The sequence below is a fragment of the Oncorhynchus clarkii genome, chromosome 30 (assembly GCF_045791955.1).
Source record: "Oncorhynchus clarkii lewisi isolate Uvic-CL-2024 chromosome 30, UVic_Ocla_1.0, whole genome shotgun sequence".
In the NCBI taxonomy this organism is placed as follows: Eukaryota; Metazoa; Chordata; class Actinopteri; order Salmoniformes; family Salmonidae; genus Oncorhynchus; species Oncorhynchus clarkii.
In genome coordinates, this window is record NC_092176.1 from 14,525,303 (window position 1) to 14,549,284 (window position 23,982).

At 43.2% G+C, this 23,982-nt stretch overlaps 1 protein-coding gene across 6 annotated transcripts; it reads right to left on the reverse strand.

Annotated features, from left to right (window-relative positions):
* Nucleotides 1-1,315: 1,315 nt before the first annotated feature.
* On the reverse strand, nucleotides 1,316-23,736 carry LOC139389257 (serine/threonine-protein kinase ULK1-like). Of its 6 annotated transcripts, none has more exons than XM_071135804.1 (27): nucleotides 23,152-23,736; nucleotides 22,942-23,034; nucleotides 22,813-22,854; nucleotides 15,630-15,662; nucleotides 15,469-15,505; nucleotides 14,015-14,188; nucleotides 13,623-13,696; nucleotides 13,416-13,517; nucleotides 12,169-12,227; nucleotides 10,021-10,103; nucleotides 8,352-8,402; nucleotides 8,063-8,154; nucleotides 7,770-7,902; nucleotides 7,539-7,599; nucleotides 7,285-7,371; nucleotides 6,802-6,927; nucleotides 6,531-6,685; nucleotides 6,374-6,444; nucleotides 6,128-6,261; nucleotides 5,869-5,984; nucleotides 5,395-5,526; nucleotides 5,050-5,207; nucleotides 4,741-4,925; nucleotides 4,452-4,570; nucleotides 3,511-3,668; nucleotides 3,121-3,256; nucleotides 1,316-2,988 (listed from the first exon to the last, which is right to left on the reverse strand). In XM_071135804.1, the coding sequence occupies exons 1-27, from the start codon at nucleotides 23,239-23,241 to the stop codon at nucleotides 2,930-2,932; spliced, it is 2,760 nt and encodes a 919-aa protein (XP_070991905.1). In that variant the 5' UTR covers nucleotides 23,242-23,736; the 3' UTR covers nucleotides 1,316-2,929. The 6 variants fall into 6 exon arrangements, with proteins under 6 accessions (XP_070991905.1, XP_070991904.1, XP_070991907.1 ...); XM_071135803.1 differs by having other exon boundaries at nucleotides 5,050-5,210; XM_071135806.1 differs by having other exon boundaries at nucleotides 6,802-6,924; nucleotides 23,152-23,694.
* Between the last annotated feature and the right edge of the window lie 246 nt (nucleotides 23,737-23,982).

A 23,982-nucleotide genomic window follows, 5' to 3' on the forward strand; every position in this document is an offset into this window, starting at 1 on the left:
ATATGTGAGAACATTACCCTTGTTGTTGAAAACATCAAGAACAAAGTCAATATTGCTCTCATGCCAGCTGGGGTAGAACAATGACTTATTCCTTACAGTTATGTCTGAATTATTCCACAAAAGAGCTTTATGAGGGGAGAAATTGTGTATGAAACATATTTTCCAGGGCATTAAAGCTTGTTGGTGAAAATTAGCCAATTTAGCAGGAAATCTTTCAGGAATATAATTACATTTCAGTAAAAATTGAAGACCTCCCAACTTATTAAATACATTATTTGGAATGAAATACCATATTGAATCAGTATTGATCAAACATATTTTCAACCAGCGATCTTGGAAGTGTTATTTATGTCAACTAAATCCAACACTTCCAGACCGCCTTCAGCTCTTTTATTAGAAAGGACTGACTTTTTTATTTTGTGAGACTTATTTTTCCAGATGAAGTCAAGAAAGGTCTTATTGATCTCTTTACAAGTAGCAGGATTTACACATAAAGATAATGAGGGGTACACAAAAAGAGACAGTCCCTCTGCCTTGGACAGAAGTACTCTCCCAAGTATAGGAAGATCTCTTTGTAGCCAATTATTAACTATATTTTTTGTTTTCTTAATTTTAGGAGAGAAATTCAAATGTTGTCTGACTGAGTGTTTTTTGACAGATGTATTCCTAAATATTTAACACAGTCTTTACAGGAATATTTTCTATTTCTTTATCATCAGAGTCAAATAAACATAAGATTTCACATTTGGGTACCCTGCCTTGGTGTGCCCTGCACTTCAATGGAGTGACGTCAGGGTTGGCCGTCCCGAGGATCCCTTATAGAAGTTTCAATCTATTCTTTGAAGAACCGGAAGCAGTTCCGTTTCAAAGGACCTGAACGACCCTGGACCGAGGTTGATTGACAAGAATTTAAACCAATCAACAGTTTTAAATAAAATACGATCCTCTTTGTACATCAACAGAGAATAGAGGGAGTTTCTTAGTAAAGACGCGTTCTAGTACCTCTATGGGTGCTTATTCTAAAGTTCTTCAAAAAAACTAGCTATAGCCAATTGAGTATCTCTCATGCTTCTTTAAAATATTGAGTGTTTATATTCTTTATTCCCTAAAACCAAGTGTGAAACCTTTCTATGAGTCACACAATAATACTTAGTCATGAGCTATGACTATTCAAAATATTATAGTATATTTTACCTCCATCTACTAATGCCTCACATCAAAACATGCCTCCTCTATACTGTAGCTCTGCATTTGGTCAAATGTTCTGTGGAGCAGCTGGCGTGTGTAGGCTAGAGGACAACAGAAACATCCCACATAATGTAACATATATTTTAATCATTCTTACACAATATTCTCATATGAAACTGATTTTGGCAGCTTGGTTTTGGTGAACAAGAATAACATACAGTCAAAATAATTACAAGGACATTTAATATTCAAAAGGTGCCTAGTCAAAAAGTAATTCGGAAAGCTGATACCATTTTCATTGAATGTAAAAACAGAAATAGGTTCATTCAAATGAAACAAGGCAGTCATAAAAAACGAAATATTAAAACCAACCACTCCACACAAAACAAACCCCCCAGATTTATACAAAATCTTACTAAAAATATAAAATACAGGACAGGTTTTCTGTACTGAAGTTTAACCTATTTCAGCCATTTATTTGCCTCATCCACAAGCCTATACATTACTGATCATTCACTAATATTTGTGCAAAAACAGACAAAAGCATGCAGCTCGATGTGGTGCTCGCTGTGTAAAATGACCATCTTGCTGGGAACACTGGGAAAGAGTGGCTTGAAATTTGACACTCTTTACAGAAAATTAGGTTCTCGACAATACAGTAATGACATTCTCTGACAAGTTCCTAACAGTTTATGAATAAGTCTATCATAAATGTATTTGTGCTACAGTGGCTTGTCAAAAACATACACATTGCTAAAAGCAGTTTAAAAAAAAGACAGTAATCCTTTAAAAAAATAATCTGCTACAAATTGGCAATACTTGGTCTTCACTTTCTCTTACACAACTTTCCAACTCCCGAAAATGATGCATATTTTTGCCTCCAGTTTAAAGCTGCAATTTGTAACATTTTGGGCGAAGACCAAATTCACATAGAAATGTGTGTTATAGATCTGTCTGACGTTGTCATTGAAAGCAAGTCTAATACGCAGTAGATCTGTTCTATGTGCGCTATTCATCCCGTTCTTAAGTTTAGTTTTTGTGTCTTTTATTTTTGGTTTTGTACACCAGCCTCAAACAGCTGAAAGTACAATATTTTTGGTTATGGAAAATATATTTCACAGCAGTTTAAATGGTACAATGATTCTCTAGACTATACTTGCTTCTTTTATTCCATAAACTGAAATGGTGGAGCAATTTCTGCATAGTGCATCTTTAAATATAACACCAGCTGGTACCAAAGATATTTACCGAATTCCCTTCTATTATTGAGTGCCACCTTCTGTACATTAAATTACACTCTCAGACATCTATTTACTCTCAAACAACTATTTCAAGTAAAATTAGCTAATTTGAGATGAAAATAATACATTTTGTCCAGTGACGCCTGATAAATCCAGTAGATTAACAGTAACATACTATTGGCCTGGCATAACATACTGTAGCATGAAACACAACACACACTGCTCTCAGAGTGGAGTCAGACAGAACCAAACCCACTCTTCTTCTCCTCTCTTCTGGTACTACAAATGTTTTGTGCTAGGCTGTGGGTTGAGAGCAGCCATATCAGTGGCCTTGTTACTGAGCATGTTCAGTTCAAAGTGCTTATGTGTGTCAACAGTCCAAGGAGCTCCATCTTCACATAGGACAGAGGGACATCAGAGGGACATCAGAGGTCTGGAGGTGCTCTAACCAAGCTCAGAGGTTCAGCTAATATTGTAGCTATAGTCCAAAAGCCTTAAGCTCAATCACACTGTGCAGTCTGCAGAGCAGAGAGGAGGCGTCTCTCAATACACTGTTTACCTGAGACCAAAACAAAGGGAGAAACACAGTGAGAGACATTCCTAATTCATATCTTCAAATAGATGTGTGTGTGTGTGCACATGTTGGCACGTGTGTGTGTGCGCGTGTGTATCTATACTATAAGCTACTTACATTTACTTATGTTGTCGATGTCTGCCTGCTCTGTGATGGTAAGGGACAAGCCCTCCATAAGCAGAAGGGCTTTATGGTATCTCTGGATGGGCGCCTGGCCACGGTGGAACATCTCATCTAGGGCTGCTGACTGCACCTGGAAAATAGCAACACACACACTCAGCTATTAACATTGCTCTTACAATATTATAACCACATCATAAATACTGCAGTAAAAGTAATGTCATAAAATGATATTTACTCTATCTAATATTCATCGTATATCATACAATATGCATGTCCAATGAGTATGTTACACAATACTGAAGACCACTAGACAGAGAAAGAATGGGAGCACATAGAGAGCACAGAAATGTACAGTACTGTGCAGTGAGAGAGAGGAGGCCTTACCATGGTCACGGTGTGACTGTAGATGAGTTTCTCTGCAGTGATGTTGCTCATGTGGTCCATCAGTCTCTGCTTGTTGAGGAGGAAGCTCTGCAGGCGGGCGTTGAGGGACCGACAGGACGTCACACTGCTCTTATACAGCTCATTCATCTTCTTCATCACTACATACAGGAGAAATGACTTTCATTTAATACACTTTATAAAGCATGATCATTAGCCTCCTACAGTCTAAACCCTGTCAAAGCTGGGGAATCAAAAGGAAGTTTGTTCTGAGGTGTCTGTCCTATATCTGAGAATTCTAGGACACGATACATTTCTTGGGGGACATGTATTTATTAACCCTTTATTTTTGGCACTAAACTATCTCCATAAAAACTGGTACCAGGGGAACTTCAGACGAGTCTTGTGAGGCTTTTGGGCGTCCTAGAGCAAAACAACTGACATGGACGTGTTCGGGAGAGGCTCACCTTTCCACAGAAGGTATGTAGCCCAAATTGTTCGGACACTACAGACAGAAGTTGGAAGATCGGCTGTACCGATTTCAAAAGAATCCCAAGATGCTTGTGGGGGTCGTAGAACAAAACGGAGAAACACCACCGTGATCGTGAGAGTCTCATCTTTCCAAAAGTCTGTAGGCCAAACCGTTTGAATGCTACAGACGTTTTCGTGAGAAGACCGATTTTCGGGATGTCTCATGATCTGACAAACACCGTTCTAGCTCTGCAGATGTTGAAGTGCAACATCTGCAGATGCGTTGGATTGAGACGCATCCAATGCAAAAAAACCTGATATCTGACCGATTTTGATGGGGATTTTTAAAATTATGCTTATTAAATTTCCACTGGGCCGCGGGGAAGTCGAAACTCTCGGGATTAACAGGATTTAATGGCCATTTTGTTTTGCACATATCAATGAGAAGAGGAAAATATGGTCCCATGTCTCACCTTGCTTGACTGTAGAGGAGGGGAAGAGTCTGCCTTCTCTGATGTCCTCCATAGCAGTGTGTAATGCAGACGAAAGATATTCTGCAGCCTTCATGTACAGCACCAACTGCTCTGCATAGCTGCGATAAACACATTGTGAGTACCAACGTTAACTTACACAAAAAGATTACTCCCCAAAATAAAATAAATACATCTTGAAGTATTAAAAATACATCATTACGCTGTGATAAAAAATGTTTTTGTCAATTTTAAAGCTCAGGGAATTAATAACAGAAATGCATCCCCTCACCCCCACTCCCGACTTAGAAGACTGATCTGATCAGCCACCAGGCTTTGCTGCAGGAAAGACACATCAGGAGCATCCTCACTGGTCTCACTCTCAAGTCCAGTGTCTTTAGAACTGGCTATCTCCATGACACAGTGGACAAAGGCAAGAGTGAAGCGCAGGTTTCTCAGGCCATCCGTATGCCACTGCTGTGAAGGAGAGCCAGAAAGGATTGCATTTTGTCAACAGTCTAGTTTCTGGCAATGTGCAAACTGATGAATCCATTCATGTGCAGAGATCTAATATATTATAAAGGAGTGTTTATGTGTTTACCCCCATCAGTGTCTCCTCTGGGAGCTCTGGAGGGTCAAAATCTATGGCCCTGTCTGGGCTGGCTGTCATGGGGTGGGTAATATGCTGGTAGTTAGGTACATCTCTATGGGTTCCTCTGCTGATTGACCAGGATGGGCTGACATAGCTGGGGGAACCCACTGCTAAGAGGAAATATCAAATATGAAAAATGTATTTAATAGGATTCAAAGCATTTCTCCCTCTGCACATCCCATTACATAGACCCTGATACCATGCTGGAATTCTGAATGTCTAATCAGACTATACTGATCTACTATGAGAACCAAATAAGAAACCCTTCTAAGGTAGTTGAAGATCCCTATGTACCTGAGAACGTCCTGGTGGGATTTGGTGGGGTCCCGGCATTTCCTCTGGATGGAGATCCCCCAGTGAACACGACTGAGGTGGGACTGCCTGAGGCTGAGGTTCCTGCAACCCTCAGAGCACCACTAGTTGGAGCTGTAGGGACACATCAGGGGGGGAAATGGTGTCTACTGGCTGAAATGTCATGGACATTGATCATGGACCTCCAATGCAAATGTATGGTCATATACCCACTGACTTGCAGTCAGGAACATTATAAAACATTTACTTTTCTTGTCAAGCCTCACATGGGTTATAGATAAGGCTTGTCCAGGATAGATTAAGACCCTACCTAATATATGAAAAGAGTGGGCAGTGGCACAATTAAATAAAGTCTAACCCAAGGGCAATAACAGGCTTACACAATTAGAAACAAACAATATATTTTTCCACAGCTCAAAACCCAATCCCCTTGGTTTGCCCATGGTGCCCTGGTACCTGTGGTGTCCATGGACCTCTCAGTGGGAAGGCTCTCGTTACTTCCTCCATCCAGCAGCTGAGCTCCAAAAGCAGCCTTTAGCATCATGTCAGACAGACGGCCTGCACTCAGAGACCTGGAGATAGGACACACACACACAGATACCTTCAGAGGGCGTCAGCAGACACGTTTAATCATTAATCAATCATACCTTAAGATAGAGCCCACTATCACACTTATGGATATCAGATAGCCAGTATCTGTAGAGCTGGTTTTAACCTTTTGAATGGGCCCTTCCTCTTCCCTGTGGCCCTGCTGATGTGGCTCAAGTCTGATACTGTCCGTGTTCGGGTGGGAATGATGGGCAAATCCTCAAAGCTGGTGGGCCGGGGGAATTCATGTGGAGGCGTGGCCTAAGCAGGAATCAGGAAAATAACAACATGAGAATGTTGTATTATAGAGTAACTACTTCCCTCTTGAGCTTGCAGAAGAGACCACTAAATGTGACATTGTTTAGTGGATGACCTGAGGGCTCTGTTGTCCTGTCCAGGTGCTGAAGAGGCCAGTCTGCTCTGGGGTCTCTGGGATAGTGCCCACTGTGGGAAGAGAAGTGAAGAAGCACATGTTACAGTGAGTATTGTAGTAATGCAGTAATGGAGGTCTGAGGGGATTCCTACTGTACCTTGTGGAGAGGGCTGGTAGGGTTTGGCCCCTCCAGCTGACAGCCTGCGGTGGCTGAGCACTGCCCCCCCGGGGCCTGATGGGAGAAGGGAGGCTCCAGTCTTCCTACTCCCTGGGGAACTGCCACTACTACTATCAACACAGCAAAGGGTAGCCCTGAAACAGATGTGTAACGTGTCATCAACAATTTCCAGAATACACCCCCACGGTAGAAATTCCCCACGGAGAGAGAAGGGAGAGAGTGAGAGAGTGAGAGAGATAGAGAGATGTACCTGGTTGAGCCATGCAGGCCAGCGGGGTGTAGGTTTTGTTCTATGCGCTGGTAGTTGTGGATCTGTGTTGGGACAGGAATGGGTACAGACTGGCTGTAGTTACTCCCATTGAACTCTGCAGGCCTGCTGCACAGACAAAAAGGTAGGGGTGAGAGGAAAAGGATGAGTACACCTCAGTGATTTTGTAGGATTGAACACAGTGGGGGGTTGAAGGGAAACAAACACAGTAAATGCCTGTAAAAACACTACTTGTTCCCTCATAGATTTGTATCTCTAAGTAAGGACAGGTCCATTCTCCCACAATGTTTGTAGTATGACAAACACTAAAGGATGTTATTATTTGATACCTATCAGTTAAACAGGAGTGTGCTTTATACTAAAGTATGGTCAGATTAAATGAGGGTGAGATGGACAAATGCTGTGAAACTTCTAATAGCCCAGGTTTACTCCCCATCTGTCCCCCTCAGTCAGCCCTGCTCTTACCTAACAGGATTAGGGGGGCAGAGGGGTGAAGAGGGGGGTGGTGTCCTGCCTAGACTCCCAAGTACCCCAGCAGACAGCAGAGAGCTCCTTTATCATCAAGACAAAGGTACAGGACAGAGTCAGTCAGTGTTACCCACTATCTACTTGCTGCTATAAGGACCTCTCATAACCATCTCTATTGTACAGATTTCTACAGTAGGACTATACATTTCCTGATTTTACAGAGTTATATCATTCTCCTGTGCCCAACTTACCCACTGTACAACATGCTGCCCTGGACAGGTGACCCATCTCCCATGTCACATGTGATCTCACCTGGTGGTAACAAAACAGGATCCAGGGACATATCAGTCACATGCGTTTACAGCATTAATCAAACCCATATCAAGAACACAATGCTGGTAAAGTTAGAGCTAGAGAGACAAAGAGAGAGAGAGAGACAGAGACAGACAGACAGACAGAGAGCAAGAGATAGGGTGTCTTACTGGGGAACTGGGCAGGCACCATGACAAAGTCATCCATCTCAGAGGAGGTGTTCCTGCTGTAGTGGAGGGCTGTGCACCGGGAAGGGGTGGGCTCGGCCTTGGGCTGGAGTCTCTGCAGCACCGCATCGGAATGCTGAAGGGGAAAATATCTAATATTAGACCCTAGGTGACTGGTATTGGTAGCAGATCATTTCCCCTTCACATTATAAAGCATTGGGCTGAGCACTTGGAAAAGTGCTATATAAATCCTATTCATCATCGTTATCACTCCCCAGAGAGGAGGGGGGACTCACTTGAGGGGAGGAGGCCAGGTGAAAGGTGGAGGAGCTGCTAGAGGAGCTGGCAGACCCAAAGCTGGGGTAGGAGGGCATGGGCACCGGAGAGGCTGGAATGATGAAGGACACGGTCACTGTGGTACTAATCCCAACCTCATACTGGGGGCATGCCATGGCTTTGGTACTCTTTATTTAGGTACTAAATAACTTGAGTTGTACTTTAGAACTCATTAATAATTCACACCTGTCTAAAATGCAGTTCTAATCCACAGAGCAATTTGCCTGTATGGCTTATAGGGATACTCACATTTCTTTGTGGATGAACTTGAATCCAGGAAAGAGTGATGGAAAAACTCATCTGTGTGGGTAAACAATGTCAAATAAATTGAAATAAGACTGACATTGCGAGGACTGATTGCAGTTCCATTCCAGTGAAAAAAGCATCATATCAGACAGGGCCACAGTGTCTCCCAACCCCTCCTCTCTCAGCCTCCAGTATTTATGCTGCAATAGTTTACAGTGAGGGGGAAAAGTATTTGATCCCCTGCTGATTTTGTACATTTGCCCATTGACAAAGAAATGATCAGTCTATAATTTTAATGGTAGGTTTATTTGAACAGTGAGAGACAGAATAACAACAACAAAATCCAGAAAAACGCACGTCAAAAATGTTATAAATTGATTTGCATTTTAATGAGGGAAATAAGTATTTGACCCCGTCAATCAGAAAGATTTCTGGCTCCCATGTGTCTTTTGTACAGGTAACGAGCTGAGATTAGGAGCACACTCTTAAAGGGAGTGCTCCTAATCTCAGCTCGTTACCTGTATAAAAGACACCTGTCCACAGAAGAAATCAATCAATCAGATTCCAAACTCTCCACTATGGCCAAGACCAAAGAGCTCTCCAAGGATGTCAGGGACAAGATTGTAGACCTACACAAGGCTGGAATGGACTACAAGACCATCGCCAATCAGCTTGGTGAGAAGGTGACAACAGTTGGTGCGATTATTCGCAAATGGAAGAAACACAAAAGAACTAGAGTATTTCTCCTGTCTTAGCCGGTGTCCTGTGTGAATTTAAGTATGCTCCCTCTAATTCGCTCTCGTTTCTCTCTTTCTCCTCTGTCTTTCTTTCTCTCTTCTCTCGGAGGACCTGAGCCCTAGGACCATGCCTCAGGACCACCTGGCCTGATGACTCTTTGCTGTCCCCAGTCCACCTGGTCATGCTGCTGCTCCAGTTTCAACTGTTCTGCCTGCGGCTATGGAACCCTGACCTGTTCACCGGACGTGCTACCTTGTCCCGGACCTGCTGTTTTCGACTCTCTCGCTCTCTCTCTCTCTCGCACCTGCTGTCTCTCGCACCTGCTGTCTCTCTCTCGCACCTTCTCTCTCCCTCTCGCACCTGCTGTCTCTCTCTCGCACCTGCTGTCTCTCTCTCGCACCTGCTGTCTCTCTCTCGCACCTGCTGTCTCTCTCTCGCACCTGCTGTCTCTCTCTCGCACCTGCTGTCTCTCTCTCGCACCTGCTGTCTCTCTCTCGCACCTGCTGTCTCTCTCTCGCACCTGCTGTCTCTCTCTCGCACCTGCTGTCTCTAACTCTGAATGATCGGCTATGAAAAGCCAACTGACATTTACTCCTGAGGTGCTGACCTGTTGCACCCTCGACAACCACTGTGATTATTATGTCATCTTGGCCATGTTCTGTTATAATCTCCACCAGGTACAGCCAGAAGTGAACTGGCCACCCCTCAGAGCCTGGTTCCTCTCTAGGTTTCTTCCTAGGTTCTGGCTTTTCTATGGAGTTTTTCTTAGCCACCGTGCTTCTACATCTGCATTGCTTGCCGTTTGGGGTTTCAGGCTGGGTTTCTGTACAGCACTTTGTGACATCGGCTGACATAAAAAGGGCTTTATAAATACATTTGATTGATTGAGACAGCAGTGCAAATGTTAGTGAGTGAGAGAGTGAGTGAGGCTAACCAAAGTCCATGCGCTCCTTATGGTTCCTTTGCAGCAGGCCCAGGAGCAGGTGTCTCAGGTGGACTGACGTCTCCCGTGGAATGCTGGGAGAAACACAGGTTTACAGGTTTCACTTTGAAAACATATATCTTTAATGACCTTAAGACAAAACAAGGACACAGAGTAATATCACACATTGGACTGTTTTGTTTTTGTGTGTATTGACTATTTATAAGATTATGTTTTGAGATAGTTTATAATAGCAATAAGGCCCGGGGGTTGTGGCATATGGCCAATATACCACGACTAAGGGCTGTTCTTAAGCACGACGCAATGCGGAGTTGTGTGGTTGTGTTTTCCTAGCACTAAGAGCAAGACTGTGGGGTATGATACTGACTGAGTGTGGCCGTGTGCCTGTGTTTATGTTTGAGTGACTCAGGGCCTTTTGACACCCTGACCCTTACAATAAAAGGTTGCCGTTTTGAAACTGCAGTGAAAGTGCTGTAACTGCAGTCGACTGTGGTATTTTGGACGCAGTATTTGCAGCATACTGCAGTTAGACTGCACTCTGAACGCAATCTTTTTTGTAAGGGGAGCCGTGGTCTGTGTGATATATCTGGGTCATGTGGAAAGTGATAGCGGTGCAGTAGCAGGCAGCTAACAGCTGTTATAAATAGTGAAAAGCAAATACTAAACCCTGTAACCCACACAAACATCCACATCCTTATCACAGGCTTTATCAGAGACAGAGTTCTACTAAACTGGTATTCCCCTGAGTGACACAAATACACAAGCTCACAAAGTAAAAGATACAAATATAACAAATGCTTATGGCTGTTTTGCACTTCAAAGGGGATGGATAGGGGGATAATATTTGTGACCCTGAATAAGAGATACACAATTCTACAGCTGCACCATCAAGAGCATCTTGACCGGTTGCATCACTGCTTAGTATGGCAACTACACCGACCTCAATGGCATGGCACTACAGAGGATGGTGCGGACAGCCCAGTAAATTACTAGGGCCGAGCTCCCTGCCACCCAGGACCTCTATATCAGGCGGTGTGAAAGGAAGGCCCGGAAAATCATTAGACTCCAGCCACCCAAACCATAGACTAAATATGCTTTTGGCACTGACCCTGGAACTGATCCTGTATGTAGCTTACTTACGTTGTCGTGTTCTTCTTCTTTCTATCTCTCGTGTGTTTTTGTTCTACTTGACTTTTTAGAAATAGAACTGCATGCAAGAAATGTTCTTGTGTATGTGCCGAATAAAATGTGAAACTTGAGTGTATAGGTGTGGCAATAATGTTGACATCTATAAAAAATCTATAAAAAAATATATAAAAAAACAAGTGTTAAATAAAATCTATTTCTCTGAGAAATTGTATTAAGCGCCTATCAGAGTCCAAAACATGTACACGCACATACAACAGTGTTCTAGCATTTTTTTTTTTTTTTACCTAGGCAAGTCAGTTAAGAACAAATTCTTATTTTCAATGACAGCCTAGGAACAGTGGGTTAACTGCCTGTTCAGGGGCAGAATGACAGATTTATACCTTGTCAGCTCAGAGGTTTGAACTTGCAATCTTCCGGTTACTAGGCAAACGCTCTAACCACTAGGCTACCCTTCCGCCCCAGCATATTGGACCATTGTCTTCCATACTTTACGGATTCTCAGTGTGGCTCAAGCAATTTCTCCAACTGTCAACACTTTCAAATGAATAGAGGACATGTTCTCCGAGTCGCGTTGGTTGGGAATGTTGGCGAGGTGTATGTTTGGACTGTGCATCCCCCACAGATGGTGGTCTGAGAGCCGAGTAGCTATGTGTCACAATGGGATGCTGGACTATGGACTCTGCGTCTGTGGACTCCGAATTACGATTTAGTATGAATAATATAATTGTCCTATTTTTTGGAGCTTACAATATAGCTCGGTGTTTGAATTATTTATTTTATACAGTCTTTTTTGCTCATCTTTATCAAGGAGGCCAATCATTTTGGAGGTGACTGGACATTATAGGGTTACCTAAAGTAATCTGCCAGTAAGCTGATTAGACACATAAGACAGATCTGCCTGTTTATGCTATCCTCACACCTAATCCTGTGTGTGTGTGTGTGTGTGTGTTTCGACTCTCAGAGCAGAGGCCTGCAGGTCTCACTACTAACCTGGGCTGGAGGTCCCTGTTTCTCTCATAGAAGAGACGCAGCTCCTGGGGGCTACTGGCCTATAACATGACGAACACACAACACAGGACACACACACACATCCTGTCTGTAACAGCTGGAATACACACCTACCTGTTCACTTACAATCACATGCACTTTATTTATGAAACGTTTAACGCTTTGCCGCAAAATGAAATGATGAATGAAAAACAATTTGCAATAAAGAAAATTGCCTTTAAGAAATCAACTGTGATTTTACACTTTGGGTCAGAGGACATACAAGTTGTCATTTTATTAGTTCTCTTTTGTGGTTGATTGTACACTGGATGTTTAGGACTTGTCAACTAAAACCAGGTGACATGGACAGTCTAAGTGAACACTACACCATCACATGATCACCCTGCCACTGACCCTGTCTGCTCTGAACTCACTGGCCTGTGCTGGCATGCTTCTCTCTGGGTAATTGCTATTCAAATAATTTAATGCAGGAATAGCCCTATACCAAGTACAAAGGTTCAAATCTTCGAATTTCAGACAGCTTCAACCTAAAGCTAAATCATTGCTGACTTCCTAATAAACAGGCAGATCACTTAGCCTTTCAAGGAAACATGAACATAAGTCAAACTATTCTCGCTTGGCAAACTTGCTGACAGCTCTCTAGAACTCTCTCAAAACATGATTCAGCACAGCATCAATCAACCCTAACCACATATGCCACAGTCCACCGCATAGAGTGGCTTCCTAGATGGTAGGGTGATAAACCCCCTGCCTGCCCTGGCTGTTGTGAAACAATGTTTACCCTGGTCTCAGCCATTTCCTCATCCACCTGGCAGCTTGGCTGTTTGTAAACAGGGATCTTTCGGAACAAGTGGACACACTGTCCAGACCCCCAGGGGTAACATAACAGCAGGGGAACACACAGAGAGGCACACAGTGTGCTGTGTGTGTGTGAACATGCTGTTTATCACATGCTCGTGATGTGTTCTCGTACTTTATGCGAACAGCTGTCTTTCATATGATCTATGGTCAGTTCTTTCATAATATAACATGAACCACGGTAGTCAGCCTGTTCCGAAAGGCATTAGAAATCGTAAAAGACCTATTAGAAGTTTCTTATGCAAGATCATTCAGAGGTTTTAGAAAACATTTTAGATTAGCATGAGTAAGTCATGTAACTATAAAGAAAACTATACGTTTCCTAACATTCTTGTTTCCTAAAATTGTGAGAGTGTGTTTTTATCACTCACCTGAAAGGGAGCTTTCCCAGTTAAACACTGGTACACTATGGTTCCTATGCTCCACAGGTCGGCCTTGGCATCATAGTTCTGGGACATGATCACCTCCGGGGCCTGAGCACAAACAGACACAGCACAGTGGGTTAGGGTCACATGTACAGTATTTGACCATAAGGTGGGTTAGGATGTGTACGTGTATGGGCAATAGGAGGTTCTCACCATATACATTGGGGAGCCACACAGAGTGGCTGCCATAGTGTTACACTGGAGGTGACGTGCAAAGCCAAAATCAGCTGGAGAGAGGGCAAAATCATCAGCCAAAAACACATTTCAAAACACATGTTTTCACTTATTTTCATTCTCTAAACCCACGATGAGAAATGTTTCTTTCTTTCAGAAGGGAAAACTGGAGGCTAAATGATGGACTCTTTCCAAGTGAATGATTTAAGAGACTAGGGTAGCTGTATCCTTTAAGTGGCAATATGACAACTAACCGTCATTGATCAACAAACAAATCAGTTCCCGACCACACCCTGCAGCAAAAACTGTCCAGCTTCTCTTTTGTGTACTTAATGTACAGTATATTACCCAAAACATCCCAAAACACAAACCTATCTTGATGCAGGTGTTGTTAGGGCTGGACTTGCGTCCCTCAGGGTGACAGAGGAGGATGTTCTGAGGTTTGAGGTCTCTGTGGAGGATGCCCTTTTCTTTCAGCACCTTCATGGCCCCAGCTATCTGCTGGAGGAAGATCCGGATGGTGTCCTCACTCAGAGTAGCCTTAGCTGCAGTCACGTCAGAGGCCAAACAGGAGAACATACATGGGAAATAAAGTTATTAGGACAAGGGTCATGAGATCTGACAGTAGTACGGTTACGAATATATAGCTAGCTGTAGGAACTTCTTCCAAAATGTGTAAAGGACAGGAATAACTAACTGACACCATAATCCCTCAAGCACCTCGGCTGTATTTTTAGCCTCTGTGTTTTTCCACCCTAGGAGAGGAGATAAGTCAGCGACAGATGGATGAGGTCATGTTGGTACTACAGAAGCCTTGCAAGGCGTGTCTGGGTGTTGGATGTGCCAAGCTAATGGCAAGGGCGAGCAGGCACAGGAGATGCAGGCAAATGTCTTGTCTACAAAACAAGACAGCTTGCACGAAAGCAAAATCAGGCCACAACAGGCCTTCGATCTTTAAATAGACTCATCGACCTACGCACACATGGTAAATTTAGTCCATGAGACATCTGTATGCCCTCGGTCTAGTCACTGTTTCTGAAGGGGAGAGAGTGTAATAGAAGGAGGAGATTGTCCGTTGATATTCTGCTAAGAGTATGAGAGGAGAGAATGTTTTAATCTGTTGATTTATGATGGTGTCAGTGGGACGATTATTGTCCATTTTGGCTATGAGAGACAGGCAAAATAGGGAGGTATATTCATTGCTCAATATTGTTATGTTACTCTAGGTCTGTGTGTGAAGGAGAGATATTTTCAGTGGCCTTGTGTTTCTTCAGTGAGTGTAGGGAAACATTCATTTTGGTGTTAATCACAAAGAGATCCTGTTCTCTATGTTGGGCTTAATTTGGGCCAAGCTCTAAGTATTAGTTGTACAGGCCTAGGCATTGTGTCAGCACGTAACCCACATCTAAATTATATGTCACATTGTTTTGCCCAAGGATGATTATGGTTCTACTTTTCATGCTCTTTCAAAATAAAATGATTACAAGTACTCAACAAAGGCTGCAACGAAGTCCTCAACAAAGTCTCTGGAAGATTTTATTACTATTACAACAATAGCTTATCACAATAACGTGCAACCAAATCTTTGTCTGGTTGGTCTTCGTTTGACCCTGTTTCACACTAGCCAATGGTGTTTGGTTCTTCACTCTAAGCAATACAAATGGGTATTAATACAGGCACCTGAAACCCCTACAGTACAATCACAACGAAGGTGCTAGAATGCTTAAGATGTTAAGATGTTTCAATTCCTTTTGAAGTTCAAACATGAGTTAAGAGGAGAGACACATTTGTCAAAGCTCTGTTTGTGAGGTGACAGTATACTCACAGTGGAGGTATTCTGCCAAATCTCCTCCATTGCAGTACTGGGAGCAGAAAATAATGGAACATTTCATTAGATATAATTGAAATCTTTCTTTCTACAACCACTATTAATCCACATACTGTATACAGTAGCCTATACATAAAGCAAACCAGACTTCCTCTTACCTCCATGACCAGATACACACACCCAGCCATTTCCTGTTGGAGAAAACATAAAAATAAACATAAAAACCTACAGCCTTTGCAATATATAATTATTACTTTTGTTCTGTTCATTTTCCCCCCAAGGCAAATTAATTCCATCCACGGTTGTTTTAAATTAGATATGCACTACAGTCCCCAAGTGGGATGGGCACATGTAGTAGGTTTGAATAATGCATAAATGTAGAGACTATCCCATAAGAAACAAACGACACCACTTCATAATTTAGAGTGGGCGTGCTCCCATTTGGCCGATCATGCAGGGTTGAGCTGGCAGCAAGGAAGGTGAGAGGTTTAGGCTGTCAGTCCAAGCTGACTGCTATTGAATGGATTATAAGGGTGTGACTGGGAGGGGAGTGAAGAAGTGGATTCAGGTTTCACTTGAATTTATAAGGTTTTAGTAGAAACCAGTATCCTTTATCCCCACTGGGTACAGACATCAATTCAACATCTATTCCATGATGTTTCAACGTAATTTCATTGAAATGACATGGAAACAACGTTGATTCAACCAGTGTGTGCCCAGTGGGTCTTTTAATAATTAAACAAATATTGCTCAGTTACTCAAAGCAAATGGTCCCATTTAGAGATACAATACATTGTATCAATCAAATGTCACCCAAACAAAATGGAACTGAGATAAAATGGGCTGAGTAAATGTTAGATACATTACATGACAGCTAGCGACATTACAGTAGGACAAAAGCCCTTCCTTTCATGTCTCCATATCACCTAGCAGGTGTCAGGTCATTAATGATCATTACTCATTAAGTTGCTGAATACTGTTCCTGGGGAGATTTCTGCTGACTGAGCTCCTTGTCTGTTGTCTTAAGCCTTTATTTAGCTTGCAGGCCGGCTGCACCCTGCCATCTGTTTAAGACCAGTGAACCCAAACAGATCAGCAAACCATCTAATGTCTGTCTGGTCACGGGATCATTTTACAACCACATAGGGCATTTAAGGAAGGACAGCCAAATACAGCTGCAGCTGAAGCCCCATACAATACCTGAGATGGGAACATTGAGATACTCACCTACACGCAAATTTGATAAGTTTATTCATTAACCAGATGCCAACTGACAGTAACGGATATGTTATAACAATGTATCAGATTAGATGTTGCCCATTTACTGGGATTGGATTGGCTAGTAAAAGAAATCTACAGATTGATTGTTCTGGTCCAACAGCTGGCTTCAGCTGGTCCAACAGCTGGCTTCTTCTAAGGCCAGCTGCCACTTGGGACAAGAAAGTCTTACCTACTGTATGGTACTGTAGCACTCAGCCATAAACTGGTCTACACGTGAAAGTTGTTATTCTGCTTCACATGGGAATATTTTTTACAGAAACCTCTAGGCCCCTCAAACTCAACTCTGGACCTCAAAGCCAGTCCCACTGTGTTTTTTCAATGTTCCCCTCTAATCAGGGACTGATTTAGACCTGGGAAAAAAGGTGTGTGCAATTAATTATCAGGTAGAACAGAAAACCATCAGGCTCTGGACCTCGTAGGGCAGGGATCATCAACTAGATTCAGCCGTGGGAAGATTTTTTCTTCAGTGGATGGTCGGGGGCGGAACATAATTACAAAAAAATGTAGATTGCAAATTGACCGCAAGAAGCCCAAACAGATACAATATTTCAAACCTTGCTTACATTTGTATATCCCTTCTCTCTATAATGCGTGGGAATACTTGGTAACAGATTTCCAAAAGGAAAATCACTTGGAGATGATTTCCTGGTGTTTTTACAATATTTTATGTCCAAGAATAAATATACACTGCTCAAAAAAATAAAGGGAACACTTAAACAACACAATGTAACTCCAAGTCAATCACACTTCTGTGAAATAAAACTGTCGACTTAGGAAGCAACACTGATTGACAATAAATTTCACATGCAGTTGTGCAAATGGAATAGACAACAGGTGGAAATTATAGGCAATTAGCAAGACACCCCCAATAAAGGAGTGGTTCTGCAGGTGGTGACCACAGACCACTTCTCAGTTCCTATGCTTCCTGGCTGATGTTTTGGTCACTTTTGAATGCTGGCGGTGCTTTCTCTCTAGTGGTAGCATGAGACGGAGTCTACAACCCACACAAGTGGCTCAGGTAGTGAAGCTCATCCAGGATGGCACATCAATGCGAGCTGTGGCAAGAAGGTTTGCTGTGTCTGTCAGCGTAGTGTCCAGAGCATGGAGGCGCTACCAGGAGACAGGCCAGTACATCAGGAGACGTGGAGGAGGCCATAAGAGGGCAACAACCCAGCAGCAGGACCGCTACCTCCGCCTTTGTTCAAGGAGGAGCAGGAGGAGCACTGCCAGAGCCCTGCAAAATTACCTCCAGCAGGCCACAAATGTGCATGCATCTGCTCAAACGGTCAGAAACAGACTCCATGAGGGTGGTATGAGGGCCCGATGTCCACAGGTGGGGGTTGTGCTTACAGCCCAACACTGTGCAGGACATTTGGGATTTGCCAGAGAACACCAAGATTGGCAAATTCGCCACTGGCGCCCTGTGCTCTTCACAGGTGAAAGCAGGTTCACACTGAGCACATGTGACAGACGTGACAGAGTCTGGAGACGCCGTGGAGAACGTTCTGCTGCCTGCAACATCCTTCATCATGACCGTTTTGGTGGTGGGTCAGTCATGGTGTGGGGTGGCATTTCTTTGGGGGGCCGCACAGCCCTCTATGTGCTCGCCAGAGGTAGCCTGACTGCCATTAGGTACCGAGATGAGATCCTCAGACCGCTTGTGAGACCACATGCTTTTGCGGTTGGCCCTGGGTTCCTCCTAATGCAAGACAATGCTAGACCTCATGTGGCTGGAGTGTGTCAGCAGTTCCTGCAAGAGGAAGGCATTGATGCTATGGACTGGCCCGCCCGTTCCCCAGACCTGAATCCAATTGAGCACATCTGGGACATCATGTCTTGCTCCATCCACCAAAGCCACGTTGCACCACAGACTGTCCAGGAGTTGGCGGATGCTTTAGTCCAGGTCTGGGAGGAGATCCCTCAGGAGACCATCCACCACCTCACCAGGAGCATGCCCAGGCATTGTAGGGAGGTCATACAGGCACGTGGAGGCCACACACACTACTGAGCCTCATTTTGACTTGTTTTAAGGACATTACATCAAAGTTGGATCAGCCTGTAGTGTTGTTTTCCACTTTAATTTTGAGTGTGACTCCAAATCCAGACCTCCATGGGTTGATACATTTGATTTCCATTGATAACTTTTGTGTGATTTTGTTGTCAGCACATTCAACTATGTAAAGAAAAAAGTATTTAATAAGAATATTTCATTCATTCAGATCTAGGATGTGTTATTTTAGTGTTCCCTTTATTTTTTTGAGCAGTGTATTATATATAATAATACTAATTTGTAGACTGCAAATTGACTGCAAAAAGCCTAAACATATATAATATTTGACTAAAACAATCATTTCAAACCTTGTTTACATTTGTATATGATCACATGTATCTCTCTATTATGCATGAGAATACTTGGGAACAGATTTCCAAAATTAAAATCACTTGGAGCTGATAATTATAATTATTATTATAATTATTTTTGCTCAGGAAACAAATTGGCCCACTGGCCTCCAGTTGGGGAACCACTGTCATGCCCTGACCGTAGATTGCTTTGTTTGTTTCTATTTTTAGTTTGGTCAGGGTATGATGCGGGTGGGTATTCTATGTTGTAGGTCTAGGTTTTCTTTTTCTATGTGTTTGGCCTGGTATGGTTCTCAATCAGAGGCAGCTGTCTATCGTTGTTTCTGATTGAGAGCCATACTTAGGTAGCCTGTTTTCCCATTTTGAGTTGTGGGTGATTGTTTTCCATTTCAGTGTTTTCACCATACGGGACTGTTTCGGGTTTCCTTTATTCTTTAGTTAGTTTGTGTTCAGTTATCACGCTGCATCTTGGTCCTCACCTTCTTCCACCAACGGTCGTTACAGAACTACCCACCACCAAAGGACTAAGCAGCGTGATGAGGAGCAGCAGAGCTATCTGGAGAAATGGACATGGGAGGAGATACTGGAAGGCAAGGGACCCTGGGCACAGGCTGGGGAGTATCGCCGTCTGCAGGAGGATTTGGAGGCAGCTAAGGCTGAGCGGAGACGGTATGAGTTAACACGGCTGGCAAGGAAGCCCGAGAGGCAGCCCCAAAAATGTGTGTGGCTAAGTCAGGTAGGAGACCTGAGCCAACTCCCAGTGCTTACCGGGGCGAGAGGTTGACCGGGCAGGCACCGTGTTATGCGGTGAGGCGCACAGTGTCCCCAGCGTTCACGCATAGCCCGATGCGCTACATCGCAGCTCCTCGTATCGGCCTGGCTAGAGTGGGCATCGAGCCAGGAGGAATGAAGCCGGCTCAGCACATCTGGTCACCAGTGCGTCTCCTCGGCTCAGGTTATATGGCACCAGCCCTACGCACGGTGTCCCCGGTTTGCCAGCACAGCCCAGTGCGGTCTGTTCCACCCTGCCGCGCTTGCCGGGCTACAGGGGGTATCCAGCCAGGACAGGTTGTGCAGGCTCGGTGCTTGAGACCTCCAGTGCGCCTCCATGGTCCGGTCCATCTGGTGCCTCCTCCACGCACCAGGCCTCCTGTGGCAGCCCCACGCACCAGGCTGTCTCTCCGTCTCCTCCCTCCAGGTGCTCTCTCCTGTCCGGAGCTTCCAGAGCCTTCCTCCTGTCAGGAGCTGCCGGAGCCGCCCTTCACTCCGGCGCTGCCGGAGTCTCCCGTCTATTCGGGGCCTGCTGCAAGGGTCCCCAGTCCGAGGTCGGCGGCGTGGGTTGCCGCTCCAAAGGCGCCACTTAAGTGGGCCAAGACTATGGTGGAGTGGGGTCCATGTCCTGCGCCAGAGCCGCCACCGCGGACAGATGACCACCCAGACCCTCCCCTATGAGTTTAGATTTTGCGGCCGGAGTCCGCACCTTTGGGGGGGCGGGGGGTACTGTCACTGTATGTTTCTATTTTTAGTTTGGTCAGAGTGTAATGCGGGTGGGTATTCTATGTTGTAGGTCTAGGGTTTATTTTTCTATGTGTTTGGCCTGGTATGGTTCTCAATCAGAGGCAGCTGTCTATCGTTGTCTCTGAGAGCCATACTTAGGTAGCCTGTTTTCCCATTTTGCGTTGTGGGTGATTATTTTCCAGTTCTGTGTTTTCACCATACTGTTTCGGTTTTCCTTTATTCTTTTGTTCGTTTGTATTCAGTGTTCAGTTTATTAAAGGCATCATGAACACGTACCACGCTGCGCTTTGGTCTACTTCTTCCACCAACGCAAAACCACGTCGTCACGTTCTGACCATAGTTCTGTTATTTTATTATTTGTTTTAGTATGGTCAGGGCGTGAGTTCGGGTGGGCAGTCTGTTTGTTTTTTCTATGTTGGGGTTTTGAGTTCGGCCTAGTATGGTTCTCAATCAGAAGCAGCTGTCAATCGTTGTCCCTGATTGAGAATCATACTTAGGTAGCCTGGGTTTCACTTTTGGTTTGTGGGTGTTTGTTTCCGTGTGAGTGTTTAAGCCACACGGTACTGTTTCGGTTTTCGTTTTGTTCACATCGTTTATTGTTTTGTATTTCAGTGTTCAGTTCGTTTTGAATAAATCATCATGAACACTTACCACGCTGCGCTTTGGTCCGATCCTTCTTCCACCTCTGAATGCCGTTACACACGTTGCAGGGTAAGAGTTGAACAGCCCTGCTCTAAGCCAAAAGTACTCTCTGGATCTTGTAGTTTGTGGACGTAGGGTACGAGGGGGTAACGAACCCCCCTAAGAACAATTTCTAATTGCTGACACAAAAAGCAACGTTTTGAAAAAAAAATGCTATGTGACTAAACTATAAAGGGAAATAAATGGCTAAAGTAGACTTTTTTTATTTTTATTTCATGAATTTTTTTTAGAAAAAGGGCTTTTTTTTTTTAAAGTCCCGGGGTAATTGGGGGTGCCAGTTACCCGAGTAGAAGATTATGGAATAGGGTTTAACACAAGTGTGTTAAAATCCATTTAATCAGTTTTATTTAGAAATGTCTTTAAGTAATACTTAAAAGCTAAGTCTAGTTGTCTAATTGTAATTATTAAAATATGGTGGTGGGGGGGGTGCACATGTGACCATTAATATCTGCACTATGAGGAGATTTGATGTAGTCCCTCTTAACTCACCTGCACATTAATTTCCTTTGTTCCTTTTCCATACAATCCATTATGTACAATTGCACTAAATATTATTTGAACAATGTAGGAGTTTAAATCCCAGCAGTCTTTAAAATGACATTCAGGAGCAAAAAGTTTTCAATAGCTGTTTTTAATATAATATTGGAATGGAATATAACATTAAATTACATTGGAGTGTAACATTGTGGCAACTCTCTTATGCTCTGCTATTGCATGAATCTAATCTGTACGTAGGTCACAAAAAAAGCTATCCCCAGTAAAATTGGAGCACAACTCACTAGCCCACCTACTGCACTGCTCACACCTACAGTAATCCAGTCCCCACCTGTGACTGAAAACGGGGAGAGATGCTAATTTAAAAGCTCCCTCTTAAAAACGTAGCTAGCGATCCAGCAGTATGACATAAAATGCTGTGTAAAATAGCTAAAAGGCTATAAAGTAACATTAACTGTAAAGCTATCAGCCACTAGTGGAAACATTTACAACTGCAATTAAGTTCCGTTATCTTTTATAATGTATTTTACCTCAGACGATCTGGTAGTAAGGTTGCCCCAACACACTCATCCGACATATTAATACTTAAGTAAATAAAATGTTCTCTCTAAACAGGTGGATTATTTATTTTAAGGCTTTCCTAATTGTATAAATTTTTTAAACTTGGTGACATCTTGTGGTCTTTATGTGAATTACAGGGGAGGGGGGCAGCTACTCCAGGGGGCTAGTTACCCCCTAGTACCCTACGTGTTATTATCTATATCAGTTCTTAATAACATACACGCCTATCAACAGAGTATGAGCGAATGAGATGCAATGTTCTGCACATCGAATGTCAACAATTGCGCATGTGACAGCAGGTTTAGGAAAAGCTGTTAGTCAGTTTATTGTGTAGAACTAGAACAGTGTGTGATGATACCGACATGTACAGGTAGGCTCCATGTGTGTCAATAATACATAACGATGTTGAAAATCGACGCATACCTGGAAGTCAAGTAGTCCAACGATATTCTCATGTTTCAGTTCCTGTGTAGGGGAACAACAATTGAATGGTTAATTTGTCTAGGTCTGGACTTACAATAATTGCATAAAGTTTCGTCGTCAAATTATTACCTTTAATATTTTAATCTCTTTTCCTAACAGGGAATGGGATTTTGCCAAGTTCTTCTTGTTAATACATTTCACAGCTACTTCCATGTCATGCCTCTGAAAAAGGCAAAGGGAAAGACGGAAGATGAACGGTTATACAATCTCTCAATAAAAAATGTATATAGGACTTATCTCACCCTGGTTATAACATATGTATAATAGCATACAAATTACCTCCTTATGTCTCCCTTTGAACACCACGGCAAAGGCACCATGTCCAATCAGGTCTTTCCTGTTGAACTCGAATTTCCCAATAGTCTCCATACTGTTCAATAATAATAACAACAGGTGCTGTGTATATCCAGGTGGAATCAGGATGTTGAGGTTACCACCGGAACAATTTGGAAGTCGCCACCGTTCAACTCCAGACAGCAAGAGAGGTGTCTAGATCCTTCAAGTCTCTCCCCGATTAAAAACCCTAACACTTCTTGAATCATGACGGTTTCATTTAAAATATCTATATCCTATATTAGAAGTTGTTGTCACCATTATTCCTTTATATAAAAAGCTAAATGACAGATCTCATATAGAACAGACTGAAAACTGTTTACAAAAGAGAAGAGTCAATTTCCCGTCGTTAGTTGGATATAAGCTCCAAAGTAGTCTATATGAATTCTCAAAACGTACGTTTTCTTTACACATACAGATAAGTCACCTTTATCCAGACAGACACTGTTGGCTATACTGGTTTCATTTGTTGCGAGTCTTCACCTATCACGAACAAACGATCCCACTGTAGTTATTCATATCCCTGGGTGTGAGCATGCGCAACAGGAGTTGTAGCAGTGTTCACCTAGTTAGAAACATGAGTGCCACTGGCGCGCAATAATAACTTGTCTAATCATCATGGCCACAGGTTGCTTAACCTAACGCAACGCAATATCAGTGTATGTGTATATGTAATTTTCACACATAATAATAATAATAATAATGCCTTGTCTACCACATCATTTTCTTTATTTTAGCATTGCCACTTCTTAGGCCTACTGCAGTTTCAATACTTCC